We start from the raw sequence: 14,400 nt of genomic DNA on the forward strand, positions 1-14,400 counted from the left end.
TGAAACCCTAAACCCTAAACCGTAAAGCATAAACCCTTACACCTAAACCCTAAACCTATAAACTCTAAACTCAAATCCATAAAACATACACCCTAACCCTAATCCCTAAATACAAAATCCTAAACCCTAAACCCATAAACCCTAAACCCTAACCACTAAACCGTAACCCATAAATTCTAAACAATAAACCCTAAACCCTAAACTCTAAAGTCTAATCCCTAAACCTTAAACCCTAAGCCCTAAATCCTAAACAATAAACTGCAAACCATAAAGCATAAAACCTAAACCCTAAACCTTAAACTGTACAACCTAAAACTTAAACCTAAACCGTAAATCATAAACCCTAAATTCTAAACTCAAAAACCTAAATGCTAAACTGAAATCCATAAACCCTAAACCCTAAGCCATAAACCCAAAACCCTATACTCTAAACCCTAAACTCTAAACCCTAAACCCTAAACCCTAAACCCTAAACAGAAAACCCTAAACCCTAAACCTTAAACTGTACAACCTAAAACTGTACAACCTAAAACTTATACCTAAACCGTAAATCGTAGACCCTGAATTCTAAAATCAACAACCTAAATGCTAAACTCAAATCCATAAACCCTAAACCCTAAGCCATAAACCCAAAATCCTATACTCTAAACCCTAAACCGTAAACCCTAAACCCTAAACACTAAACACTAAACACTAAACCCTAAACACTAAACTCTAAACCCTAAACCATAAACCCAAAACCTTAAACCCTAAACCCTAGCCCTAAACTATTAATCCTAAACCATAAACCTAAACTCCAAAGCCTAAACCCTAATCCGTAATCCCTAAGCCATAAACCCTAAACCCTAAACTCTAAACCCTAAACTCTAAACCGTAAACCGTAAACCCTAAACACTAAACTATAAACCCTAAACCATAAAACCAAAACCATTAACCTTAAATCAAAAACCCTAAACCATAAACCCTAGCCCTAAACCATTAATCCTAAACGCTAAACCTAAACTGTAAATCCTAAACTCTAAATCCTAAACTCAAAACAATACACCTAAACCCTAAACCATAAACCATAAACCATAAACTCTAAACATTAAAGCTTAACCCTAAACCCAAAACCGTAAACCCTAAATCATAAAACCTAAACCCTAAATCATAAAATCTAAACCCTAAACCCTAAACCCTAGCCCTAAATCATTAATCCTAAACCTTAAATCACGACTCCTCCAATTTATTACAACAATCAACAACTGCCTAAGGAAGCAGCACCATATCTTCAACTTGACATGGATGGTCTGGCAAGCTTCAGAAGAAAGAAAATGAAGAGAATCAAGAAACCTCCATGATTTATTCGCAGCATAGATGATTAGTGAAGGAGCTTGAACTCCTTCAGGCCCTCTTTTTTGGATGATCCTTCAGTCATCTCTTATAGACTCCCTCGTGTTTAGGATAGATTTTGTTTTGTCTTTCCTTTTTTTGTAAGGGGAGAGTCTCCCTTAATTATTTTTCCTAGAAACTGTGTATCGAGAGGAGTCCTCTCACATAGGTGCATAGCAGATAGGTTCCTTTTCTTAGTTTGGTGAAAAGTGGGAGAACCTACTAGTCGTATAGTAGGCTACCAACTTTTGCACCACCATTAAGTGGAGGTAAGGTTTATGTCCCCCTCTATGTAGCTCTTGTTTTTTTTTATCTATGATAAGGCCTGGGGTGTTGCTAAGCCCCTGACCCCTTCAAGGGTCGTTAAAATTTTTTTTTTTAAAAAAAACCTAAACTGTAAATCCTGAACGCAAAACCCAACATCGTAAACCCTAAACCCTATACCCTCAACTCTAAACTTTAAACCATAAACTCTAAATCCTAAATCGTAAACACAAATACGTAAACCCTAAACTGTAAACCCTAAACCATAAACCCTAAACCCTAAACCCTATACCCTTAAATCCGAAACCCTAAACCATTAACCATACAAACATAGATCCTAACCCTAAACCCTAAATCCTAAACCGTAATCCGTAAATCCTAAACCCTAAACCTTATAACCTAAACCCTAAATGCCAAACATTAAACTTGAAGCCCTAAACCCTAAATCGTAAAGCATAAACCCTAACGCCTAAGCCCTAAATCTATAAACTCTAAACTCTAAACCATAAAACATACACCCTAAACCTAAACCCTAAATCCAAAATCCTAAACCCTAAACCATATACCCATAAACCCTAAACCCTAACAACTAAACCCTAACCACTAAATCCTAAACAATAAACCCTAAATTCTAAAGACTAAACCCTAAACCTTAAACCCTAATCCCAAAACCCGAAACAATAAACTCCAAACCATAAACCCTAAACCCTAAACCCTAAATTGTAAACCCTAAACCCAAAACTGTACAACCTAAACCTTAAACCTAAACCGTAAATCGTAAACCCTGAATTCTAAACTCAAAACCCTAAATGCTAAACTCAAATCCATAAACCCTAAACCCTAAACAATAAACCCTAAACTATAAACCCTAAACCGTAAACCATTAACCCTAAACCCTAAACCCTAAACCCTAAACACTAAACACTAAACCCTAAACCCTAAACCCTAAAACCCTAAACACTAAACTCTAAACCCTAAACCATAAACCCAAAACCCTAAAGCCTAAATCAAAAACCCTAGACCATAAACTCTAGCCCTAAACCATTAATCCTTAACCTTAAACAAAAACCGTAAATCTTAAACTCTAAATCCTAAACTCAAAACTCTACACCCTAAACCATAAACTCTAAACCCTAAAGCTTAACCCTAAACCCTCAACCGTAAATTCTAAATCATAAAACCTAAACACTAAATCATAAAACCTAAACCCTAAACCCTAGCCCTAAACCATTAATCCTAAACCCTAGCCCTAAACAATTAATCCTAAACCCTAAACCTTAACCTAAACCTAAACCATAAATCCAAAACTCAAAACCCAACACCGTAAACCCTAAACCATAAAACCTAAACTATAAACTTTAAATCATAAACTCTAAATCCTAAATCGTAAATACTAATACCTAAACCCCAAACTATAAACCCTATAGCCTTAAATACTAAACCCTACACCCTAAACCATAAAAACCTAGATACTAACTCTAAACCCTAAATCCTACCGTAAACCGTAAATCCTAAACCCTAAACCTTAAAACCAAAACCCTAAATCCCAAACCTTAAACTTGAAGCCCTAAACCCTAAATCATAAAGCGCAAACCCTAACGCCTAAACCCTAAACCTATAAATTCTAAACTCGAAACCATAAAACATACACCCTAACCCTAAACCCAATATCCAAAATCCTAAACCCTAAACCTATAAACTCTAAACACAAAACCATAAAACATACACCCTAACCCTAAACCCAATATCCAAAATCCTAAACCCTAAACCCATAAACCCTCAACCCTAACCACTAAACCCTAAACCGTAAATCCTAAACATCAACCCTAAACTCTAAAGTCTAAACCCTAAACCTTAAACCCTAAGCCCTAAGCCCTAAGCCCTAAAAAAAAACTCCAAACCATAAACCATAAACCCTAAACCCTAAACTGTACAAACTAAAACTTAAACCAAAACCGTAAACCGAAAACCCTGAATTCTAAACTAAAAACCCTAAATGCTAAACTCAAATCCATAAACCCTAAACCCTGAGCCATAAACCCTAAACTCTAAACCCTAAACCCTAAACCCTAAACCCTACACACTAAACCCTAAACACTAAACCCTAAACCCTATATCCTAAACACTAAACTCTAAACACTAAACCATAAACCGAAAACCCTAAACCCTAAACCCTAAACCCTAAACCATAAACCCTAAACCCTAAACACTAAACTCTAAACCCTAAACTATAAACCCAAAACCCTAAGCCCTAAATCAAAAATCAAAAACCATAAACCCTAGCCCTAAACCATTAATCCTAAACCCTAAACCTAAACCATTAATCCTAAACCCTAAACCTAAACCATAAAGCCTAAACTCTAAACTTTAAACCATAAACTCTAAATCCTAAATCGTAAATGAAATGACCCAAAAAGTTCTTAAAAATGTGCTTCGGAAGTTACCGGAAATTTGTTCAGCTATATAAAAAAAATCCATTTCGTTTTTCGAAAATCCGACTTCATATTCTTGTTTAGGGGGTCAAATTGAGTGGAAAATGGGTCTAACCCAAATTTTAGAGCAACCGTATCAAAATCCGAAATTTCCAAGTGAAGCCTTTTCGAGGGTCTACTTTGGAGGGTCATATCTCCTAGCACACAAATAATTGGGTGACCCATAACATATCCATGGAAAGCCCTTGGAGTTATCTACCTAACACACTTCGTTTCACCTCATTCGGAGTTCAGACGAAGAAGTTATGCCCATTTTCGTAAAATCTGTCCGGCAGGAAATGCAATTTTCAATGAGCGTTATTACTGTTCACCCGCCTCATTTTTTTTTCTAAGTGTTGGACCATTTTTCCAAAGGGCATATGTTATTTCCTATATACCATTAGTTCAATTCCCATCTCTAAAAGATTTCCCAAAACACCTCTCCCATACTTAGACACATTTTCTCTCAAGTTCTCTCAAGAACCCTAATCCAAAACCTTCCTCAAGATTGAAGAGACTCTTGCTCCAAGTTCCAAGCTTCCATTGAAGACACTCTCAAGACCTTCATAAGAACTCAAGGTATGTGGTGTTGAACTCATGGGTCCTTCCACCCAGAGATGTGTTGATGACAAACTAAGCTTGTGTATATGTTCATTCCATACGTGAGATTGCATTAGAGCCTAATGGGAATTTCCGATATAAAGTGTTGCATGACCATGCCCGGTCCGGGGGAAAAGAACCGGACAACCAAGTGAGAGGTTTATATCTCACCACCTAGGATGCTTGGGGTGTGACCAACATCAACCATGTGAGAGGTTTATATCTCACCACCTAGGATGATTGGGGTGTGACCAACATCAACCATGTGAGAGGTTTACATCTCACCACCTAGGATGCTTGGGGTGTGACCAACATCAACCATGTGAGGGGTTTATACCTTGCCACCAGGGTGTCCGGGTGTGAACGACATCCCCCATCCTAAGTTGGGGTTATAGATTGGTTGGATCATGCATACACATATGATATCTACTATTAGTATAGATTTACTTAAACATGTTTTGACTTCACTTTGATCATGCATCCTCATATTGTTATTCATAATGCCTATGAAACTATTTCTTGTATTTCGATTGTGTCCTTGTCTATTGTTGTGTTGCACCCTGTATACTTAGTACATTCCAAGTACTAACGCATATTTTGCCTACATGATGTCACCATGTAGGGACCGGAGCTACTCTTGATCCTTCTCTCCATTCACGTGGCTAGTACGGTGCTTATCTGAGTTTGTTGGTGAGTCCTCAATGATTCGAGGGCTATGTTATGTTTCCTACTCCTATGTTTTGAGACTTTAGCTTGCAATTGTATTTTGACTATGAGGGGAGCTGGTAGTATGTCATGGCCCCCGTCCTAACTATGTATGTAGAGGTGTGCGTTGGACAAGTATTTTGTAAATGAGCTTGACTCTTGTTCTATGATGTCTTTTTGAAATGATTTTCCCTTAGTCCCTATTTCCCGTTAATTAATGTTGATTGTACTTCCGCGACCGAAAAAGTGTGATGACAAGTTTGAGAGGCTTGTTTGAGGTTCCTTTGGGTTCCTCATTCGCCATGTCATGTCTAGGCCCTAGGCTTGGGTCCTGACAGTAAACACTAATACCTAAACCCAAAACTGTAAACCCTAAACCATAAACCTTCAACCCTATACCCTTAAATCCTAAACCCTAAACCGTAAACCATAAAAACCAAGATCCTAACCCTACACCCTAACTCCTAAACCGTAAATCCTAAACCCTAAACTTTAAAACCTAAACCCTAAATCACAAACCTTAAACTTGAAGCCTTAAACCCTAAACCGTAAAGCATAAACCCTAATGCCTAAACCCTAAACCTATAAACTCTAAACTCGAAACCATAAAACATACACCCTAACCCTAAACCCTAAATCCAAAATCCTAAACCCTAAACCCTAAACTCTAAACCCTAAACCCTAACCACTAAACCCTAACCCCTAAATCCTAAACAAAAACCTTAAACCGTAAACTCTAAAGCCTAAACCCTAAACCTTAAACCCTAAGCCCTAAAACCTAAACAATAAACTCCAAACCATAAACCATAAACCTTAAACCCTAAATTCTAAACCCTCAACCCTAAACTATACAACCTAAACCTTAAACCTAAATCGTAAACCCTAAATTCTAAACTCAACCCTAAATGCTAAACTCAAATCCATAAACCCTAAACCCTAAGCCATAAAAGCTAAAACCTAAACTCTAAACCCTAAACCATAAACCCAAAACCCTAAACCCTAAATCAAAAACCCTAGCCCTAAACCATTAATCCCAAACCCTAAACTCTAAACCATAAATACTAAACTCTAAACCCTAAACCATAAACCCAAAACCCTAAACCCTAAATCAAAAACCCTAAACCATAAACCCTAGCCCTAAACCATTAATCCTAAACTGTAAACCCTAAATCATAAAACCTAAACCCGAAACACTAAACCCTAAATGATAAAACCTAAACCCTACTCCCTAAACCCTAGCCCTAAACCATTAATTCTAAACCCTAAACCTACACCGTAAATCCTAAACTCAAAACCCAACACCGTAAACCCTAAAGCATAAACCCTAAACTCTAAACTTTAAACCATAAACTCTAAAAGCTAAATGGTAAACACTAATACCTAAACCCTAAACTGTAAACCCTAAACCATAAACCCTATACCTTTAAATCATAAACACTAAACCCTAAACCATAAAAACCTAGATCCTAACCCTAAACCCGAAATCCTAAACTGTACACCGTAAAATCCTAAACCCTAAACCTTAAAAGATAAACCCTAAATCCTAAACCTTAGACTTGAAGCCCTAAACCCTAAACCGTAAAGCATAAACCCTTACGCCTAAACCCTAAACCTATAAACTCTAAACTCAAAAGCAATAAACATACACCCTAACCCTAAACCCTAAATCCAAAAACCTAAACCCTAACCCATAAATCCTAATAAATAAACCCTAAACCCTAAACTCTAAAGCCTAAATCCTAAACATTAAACCCTAAGTCCTAAACCCTAAACAATATACTCCCAACCATAAACCATAAACCCTAAACTGTACAACCTAAACCTTAAACCTAAACCGTAAACCATAAACCCTGAATTCTAAACTCAAAAACCTAAATGCTAAACTCAAATCCATAAACCCTAAACCCTAAGCCATAAACCCTAAACCCTAAGCCATAAACCCTAAACCCTATACTCTAAACCCTAAACTCTAAATTCTAAAGCCTAAACGCTAAACCATAAACACTAAACCCTAAACCCTAAACCCTAAACACTAAACTCTAAACCTAAACCATAAACACAAAACCCTAAACCCTAGCCCTAAACCATTAATCCTAAACCCTAAACCTAAACTCTAAAGCCTAAACCCTAAACCCTAAGCCCTAAGCCATAAACCCTAAACTCTAAACCCTAAACTCTAAACCCTAAACCCTAAACCCTAAACCCTCAACCCTAAACACTAAACTCTAAAGCCTAAACCATAAACCCTAAACCCTAAACCCTAAATCAAAAACCTTAAACCATAAACCCTAGCCCTAAACCATTAATCCTAAACCCTAAATCACGACTCCTCAAATTTATTACAACAATCAGCAACTGCCTAAGGAAGCAGCACCATATCTTCAACTTGACATGGATGGTCTGGCAAGTTTCAGAAGAAAGAAAATGAAGAAAATCAAGAAACCTCCATGATTTATTCACAGCATAGAGGATCAGTGAAGGAGCTTGAACTCCTTCAGACCCTCTTTTTTGGATGATCCTTCAGTCATATCTTATAGACTCCCTCGTGTTTAGGATAAATTTTGTTTAGTCTTTCCTTTTTTTGTAAGGGGAGAGTCTCCCTTAATTATTTTTCCTAGAAATTGTGTATCGAGAGGAGTCCTCTCACATAGGTGCATAGCAGATAGGTTCCTTTTCTTAGTTTGGTGAAAAGTGGGAGAACCTACTAGTCGTATAGTAGGCTACCAACTTTTGCACCACCATTAAGTGGAGGTAAGGTTTAAGTACCCCTCTATGTAGCTCTTGTTTTTTTTATCTATGATAAGGCCTGGGGGTGTTGCTAAGCCCCTCAACCCTTCAAGGGTCGTTATAATTAAAAAAAAAAAAAACCGTAAATCCTAAACTCAAAACCCAACACCGTAAACCCTAAACACTATACCCTAAACTCTAAACTTTAAACCATAAACTCTAAATCCTAAATAGTAAACACTAATACGTAAACCCTAAACTGTAAACCCTAAACCATAAACCCTAAACCCTATACCCTTAAATCCTAAACCCTAAACCCTAAACCCTAAACCCTAAACCATAAAAACCTAGGCTTCCCCATTTCTCAATTTTTTTCTCTCTCTAATTTCTCTCTCTTCGCGGAACTCTCTCAATAATCTGTGAAACTGCTACAGTTTCAACGGCTAGCTCACTAACTGTTATGGCGCGTGAGCCGCCGGCGAACAGTTTCAAGCCGCCGGATGAAAACCATCAGAGGCGCCTTGAGAAGACAAACAAAACCCAACAGGAATCATCTTCTAATTCGTCCTACAGCTCCACGAATTCACGAAACAATGAAGCGATGCATATCGCGATTTCTGAAAGAGAGCTGGACGGGATTCACAAAATTATTTCCCAAGATCGTGAGAAGTTGATTCATGGAAAGTTGTTTACAGGGAATGACTCTACTAATCAAGATATACAATATACTAAAAAATCGTGTGAATCCATCGTGCCATTTGATAGGACTGATGAGGCGATTTTTGGAAATTTTACCGAAAAATCGCAGGAACTTAGCCTTCAGATTCGTCCACCCTCCCACCAAGTTCATGGCGATTTGACCACTGGGGTTTGCTCACCTGGTGAAGAGGTACCTCCCACTGCAATCTCAGGTCAAATGGACGGCCCAATCGTCGGCGACAAGAACTCCGATGAGCGAGCAACCGGAAAATCGAAAACTGAAGGCGGCGCTACTAGGAGCAATTACTTGTTGGAGGAAGAGGTCCACCTCACCAATATATCCAGCAATTTAAATCAACAATACAGTCAAGAGGACAATCAAGCAGGTTTAGTTGAATCTCCAACCAAACAACAAGTTGAGTTTGAAGGACCCATCTGCAGAACTGAAGCTGAAACACAGGGGACACAATCACAAGACCATGCTGGTCCAAATGGGCAAAAACCGAATCAATTCTCAATGGAACACCAAAAAATGAAGAGGAAAGCGGAGCATGGAGATACAAGAACAGGTCCTGACCAAAATGATCATCACGATAATGCAGGGGATGCAACATTGGAGGTGATTGAAGTGGAGAGTTCATCCCATTTCTCATTTGGGGTGAATCACACGAACACACCAATAAACACTGAGGGGCAGCAAAATTCAGGTAAGAACATTCATTATACTAATAAAACTAATCATGTTCAGATGCAGGAACAGCAGACCAGTGTTACCAGTTTACAAAGCAAAAAATCGAATGCGGAGGATATTCAAACAGGTAAATATTCTACTGATAAAGCTAGTAGAGATGCTGTTAGTTTGTCCAGTAGTGAGGATCAGTTGAATGCCACTGAAAAAGGGCAAAAGACCGTTATGTTGAATGACCATGAACTGCCCAGGGAGACAATGAATCCCACCAACAAGTAGATCAGAACCAGAATAGGGGGAAAAATAAAAGGCATGACCAAATCCCTGATCATGGAGGGAGCTCGGAACCTAATAGTTATCACAAAGACTTCCCTAAAATTTCCAGCAACTATGATAGACCCACCATCTCTAATCAGAAAGCTCTCCAAACCAATCAACCCAACCCATCCAAAGAACCTAACACCACAAATGATAACCAAAAAACCAAACGGGAACAGAATGCTGAACCTGCACCATATACTGTGGTCCAAACTCTGGCTGCCAGACTTAGACAAATCCATGCTACGCATGCAACTCGATAGAATTGGTCCCTCCCAGACACACTACTAAACAGGGCCAACCAGCAGTTATTTACGATATGGACGACTTCATGAACAAATTAACTGTGGATTGTAAATACACCCTTATAGGCAAATTCAGCAATACTATGCCTAAAATAGAACTCATTAGAAAAAGCTTCATCCTACAGACTCAGCTGAATGGGGGGGTCAATATTGCTCACTATAATGCTAGGCATGTGTTTATTGATTTGGACAATGAATTGGACTATAACACTGTATGGACACAACAAAGAATGACCATTGAGGGCAAACTTATGAGAATACAAGCTTGGACACCCACCTTTCGACCTGAAGAAGAAACACCTATTGTTCCTATATGGGTACTGTTGCCAGGCCTACCATGGCATTGCTTTAAGAAAGAATTCATCACACCTCTACTAGAATCTGTCGGCAAAGTGTTATACTTAGATACTGCCTCTATTAAGAGAACTAGAGCCAGCATGGCCAAGGTAAAAGTCCAAGTCGACCTCACCAAAGATAGACCGCAACATATTTGGATTGGTTTGGATGATGAAGATCTAACTATAGGGAGGTGGCAACCTATTGAATATGAGAATATCCCTCCTTATTGTACATATTGCAAACATCAAGGTCACATGATAGGTGATTGCAACTTCAAAATAAGGGATGAGGACTTCAAACGAAGAAAGGAGCTAGGAACAGAAATGGCAAACATACACAAAGGGGAACAAGGGCAACAAGGAAATGAACACAGACAAAACAGAACAAGGGATCAAGAGACACAGCAGCACCAAAACAGTAAGGAAGGGAGCAACCAACAATCACCTGAACAGCCAAAGGAAGATGAATGGCAAATGCCAAGAAGAAGAAACAATAAACCGCAAAAGGAGAAAATACAGAAGGCTGTGTGGAGACCAACCTCACCACAAAACAAAGTGCCAAAAGAGCACCCACAACTCACATCTCAACACACAGGTACAAATAACATTCCTAATCATAACTCTTTTACTAACCTTAAAGTGCAGGGAAAACAGTCTCAAGATAGTCAGGAGCCTACCAGCAATGAAAAGACAATGCTCCAAGGAGCACAAAACAGGTCCAAATCAGAACCCAAGCAAAGAGCTCAGACCAAGCAACCAGAAAAGCAAGCAAATAACAAGAGCACAGGTATTGACTCAATGCTCCCAAACCCCATAAGCCCCACGATTTCTTATTCTAATGAATTTGTTGAAGTTGAAGGAGGGATAGATGGGGGTTGTCAGGAGAGACATACTAACTTGCAGGAAAGGGGATCCAAAGGGGGGAATTTGACTCATGTTATGCATGACGTTACACACCTTGAACATAGTTCAGACCAACAGGAGGTACAGCAGCAAGAACAATCAGGACCAGGAAAACAAAGTGATACGGGAAAAAACAGGAAAAATCAGCAAGAGGAAGTAAGTCCTGCAGGTATACATAATAAAGGTTCCATGGCAAAAGATATGGGGGCCAAAGCAAGTACGAGTAACCAAGGGAACACTCCCAAAAGCAAGAACAAGCCTAGCAAGAAAAAAAGAGAAGCCGCAAAAAAGAGACTGAACATACACCAACAAAACAGTGACCAACAAGAGAAACAACAAAAGGAGGGGGAAGTCTGTAAGAAGTTTATCATGGTTGATGATCAATTGGGCATGGATATCACTCCTCTACGAACACAATATATGGACCCTCCTATTAATGTCCCTCCGGATAAACGATCTGAAAATTGTCAAATGAATAAAGGTCCTTTAATTGATGAATATGCTGTTGTCAATTCAGAAGATGAACTTGACGTGGATAATCAATCCTCAAGGATCCTGATGAGGATGATGAGACTAGTGAACTATTGATTAGAGCTTTTAGTCCTCATCCAGATAAAAGCTTTGCCGATGAGATTCAACAGGTGGCCAATAAACAGGGATATCTCCTAGAGGCATACATCAAGATAAATTCCAATTCAAAAATCAGGACACCAACACTGTCACTGCTGGCAGACCAAATACCAGACTTTTTACCTCCAGATCATCCCAATGATTAGTACAATATTTGGAATGTGAGGGGGATCAACACCCAAGGGGTTATTGAAAGACTTAAAATGCTCAAGAAGATGCACCAACTTTCTATTATTGCTATCCTCGAACCTTTCTCAGACACTACCTATATTCAAAATTTTAAAAACCAACTAGCCATGGAACATGCTATGAGTAATTGTAACGGCAAAATTTGGCTTTTTTGGAACATGGACATTGATTGTGTAATTCTGGAGGAGGATGAGCAACAAATTACCTGTGACATTGGCCATAATGAACTTCAGACTCATTTCAATATGACCTTTGTGTATGCCAAGTGTAAAGATCACCTCAGAAGACCTTTATGGGACAGAATGATATTTCGAGCTGGAGAATCTAACAGACCTTGGTGCTCTGTGGGCGACTATAATGTTATTACCTCTATTGAAGAAAAGTTGGGAGGAGTTCCATACAACATGAGAAAAAGTTTAGAGTTCGTGCTATTATTGAAGCTTGTGGTCTTGTGGACTTAGGCTTCAATGGACAGAAATATACTTGGTCTAACAACAGAGGTATACAACAGAGAATATGGAAAAGACTGGACAGAGCTCTAGTTACTGATGCTTGGCTGGAGAAGATGCCTCAGACTACTATCACTCATTTACCATCTGTAGGGTCAGATCACTGCCCATTACTGATGGAAATGATTGCAAGGAAGGAAGATCATATCAAATATTTTAAATTCCTTAATTGTTGGACTGATCAACCCAAATTTCTTGACATAGTAAGGCCTGCTGGGAGAGGACTGTCGAGGGTAACAGCATGTGGAGATTTCACCAAAAACTGAAGAGGTTGTCTACCACTCTTAGCAACTGGTCCAGAAAGGAATTTGGGGACATCTTCACTAAAGTCAGAGAGTATGAGGAGAGGGTCAGATTGCGGAGGAGAATTTAATTCATGACCACAGTGATACCAATAGGACTACACTACATGAACTCAATGCAGAGTATATCAGATTTTTGAAGATAGAAGACTCCATTTTGAAACAAAAGACGCAATTACAATGGTTCAAAGAGGGTGATTGCAACACAAAATATTTCCATTCACTGATAAGGGGAAGAAGAAGGAAATTATTCATCCACAAGCTTATCAGGGAAGATGGGGAATGGATGCAGGGAGATGATATTATTGCTGAAGCTGCCTGTGACCACTTCCAGGAACTATTTACAGGGGAAAACAACTCATCAATGAGGGTGCATTGGAGTGTATTCCCAGGCTGGTCACTGAGGAGCAGAATAACAGCCTAACTATCATGCCTAACTTGAAGAATTGAAGGAAGTGATCTTTTCTATGAATCCTAACTCTGCAGCTGGTCCGGATGGGATGAATGGACAATTTTTTTCAAAAGTGTTGGAATATTATTAAGCATGACCTCCTTGATGTCATCCATGCATTCTTTTGTGGTCAAATGATTCCCAAGTATTTTTCTCATTCTTGCATAGTGCTTCTTCCTAAAGTGAACAGCCCCAACAAGCTCAATGAATTCAGGCCTATCAGTCTTAGCAACTTCACTAGCAAGATCATATCTAAAATAGTGAGCTCTAGACTTAGTCCTATTCTACCTAATTTGGTTTCTCTCAACCAAACTGGATTCGTCAAAGGAAGAAGCATATCAGAAAACATTATGCTGGCACAAGAAATCATCCATCATATTAAGAAGCCAAACATTGGGAGCAATGTTATTATTAAACTAGACATGGCTAAAGCATATGATCGGGTCTCTTGGTCTTATATTTGCTTAGTGTTGAGAAGAATGGGATTTGAGGAAGTCTTTATTGATATGGTTTGGAGGATCATGGCTAACAATTGGTACTCTATTATCGTCAATGGCAAAAGACATGGTTTCTTTCACTCCACTAGGGGTCTCAAACAAGGTGACCCTCTATCCCCGGCCCTATTTATTTTAGGAGCTGAGGTCCTGTCCAGATCCTTAAACAGACTCCACAGCAATCCGGATTTCTTTGGTTTTCTTATGGAAACAAGGGGTCCACAAGTGAATCACTTAAGCTTTGCTGATGATATTATACTCTTCACCTCAGGAAGGCAGAAAACTCTTAAACTCATTATGCAAACCTGAAGATTTATGAAGAAACCTCAGGCCAGCTTATTAACAGTGACAAAAGTCACTTCATGGTCCATACTAGTGCCTTTAATAGCACTAGGGATAGGATCAAGAGGATCACTGGCTTCAAATTGAGGGAGGG

The 14,400-nt window shown here is 38.8% G+C and overlaps 1 protein-coding gene across 1 annotated transcript; it reads left to right on the forward strand.

Annotated features, from left to right (window-relative positions):
• Positions 1-12,366: 12,366 nt before the first annotated feature.
• Positions 12,367-13,443, forward strand: LOC125840542 (uncharacterized). The gene is made up of 4 exons (XM_049519782.1): positions 12,367-12,622; positions 12,670-12,811; positions 12,922-13,066; positions 13,162-13,443. Exons 1-4 carry the CDS (start codon positions 12,367-12,369, stop codon positions 13,441-13,443), a joined length of 825 nt encoding a protein of 274 aa, XP_049375739.1.
• The last annotated feature ends 957 nt before the right edge of the window (positions 13,444-14,400 follow it).

The sequence above is a fragment of the Solanum verrucosum genome, unplaced genomic scaffold (genome assembly GCF_900185275.1).
Source record: "Solanum verrucosum unplaced genomic scaffold, falcon-dt-bn FXZP01001276.1, whole genome shotgun sequence".
NCBI classification, from domain to species: domain Eukaryota; kingdom Viridiplantae; phylum Streptophyta; class Magnoliopsida; order Solanales; family Solanaceae; genus Solanum; species Solanum verrucosum.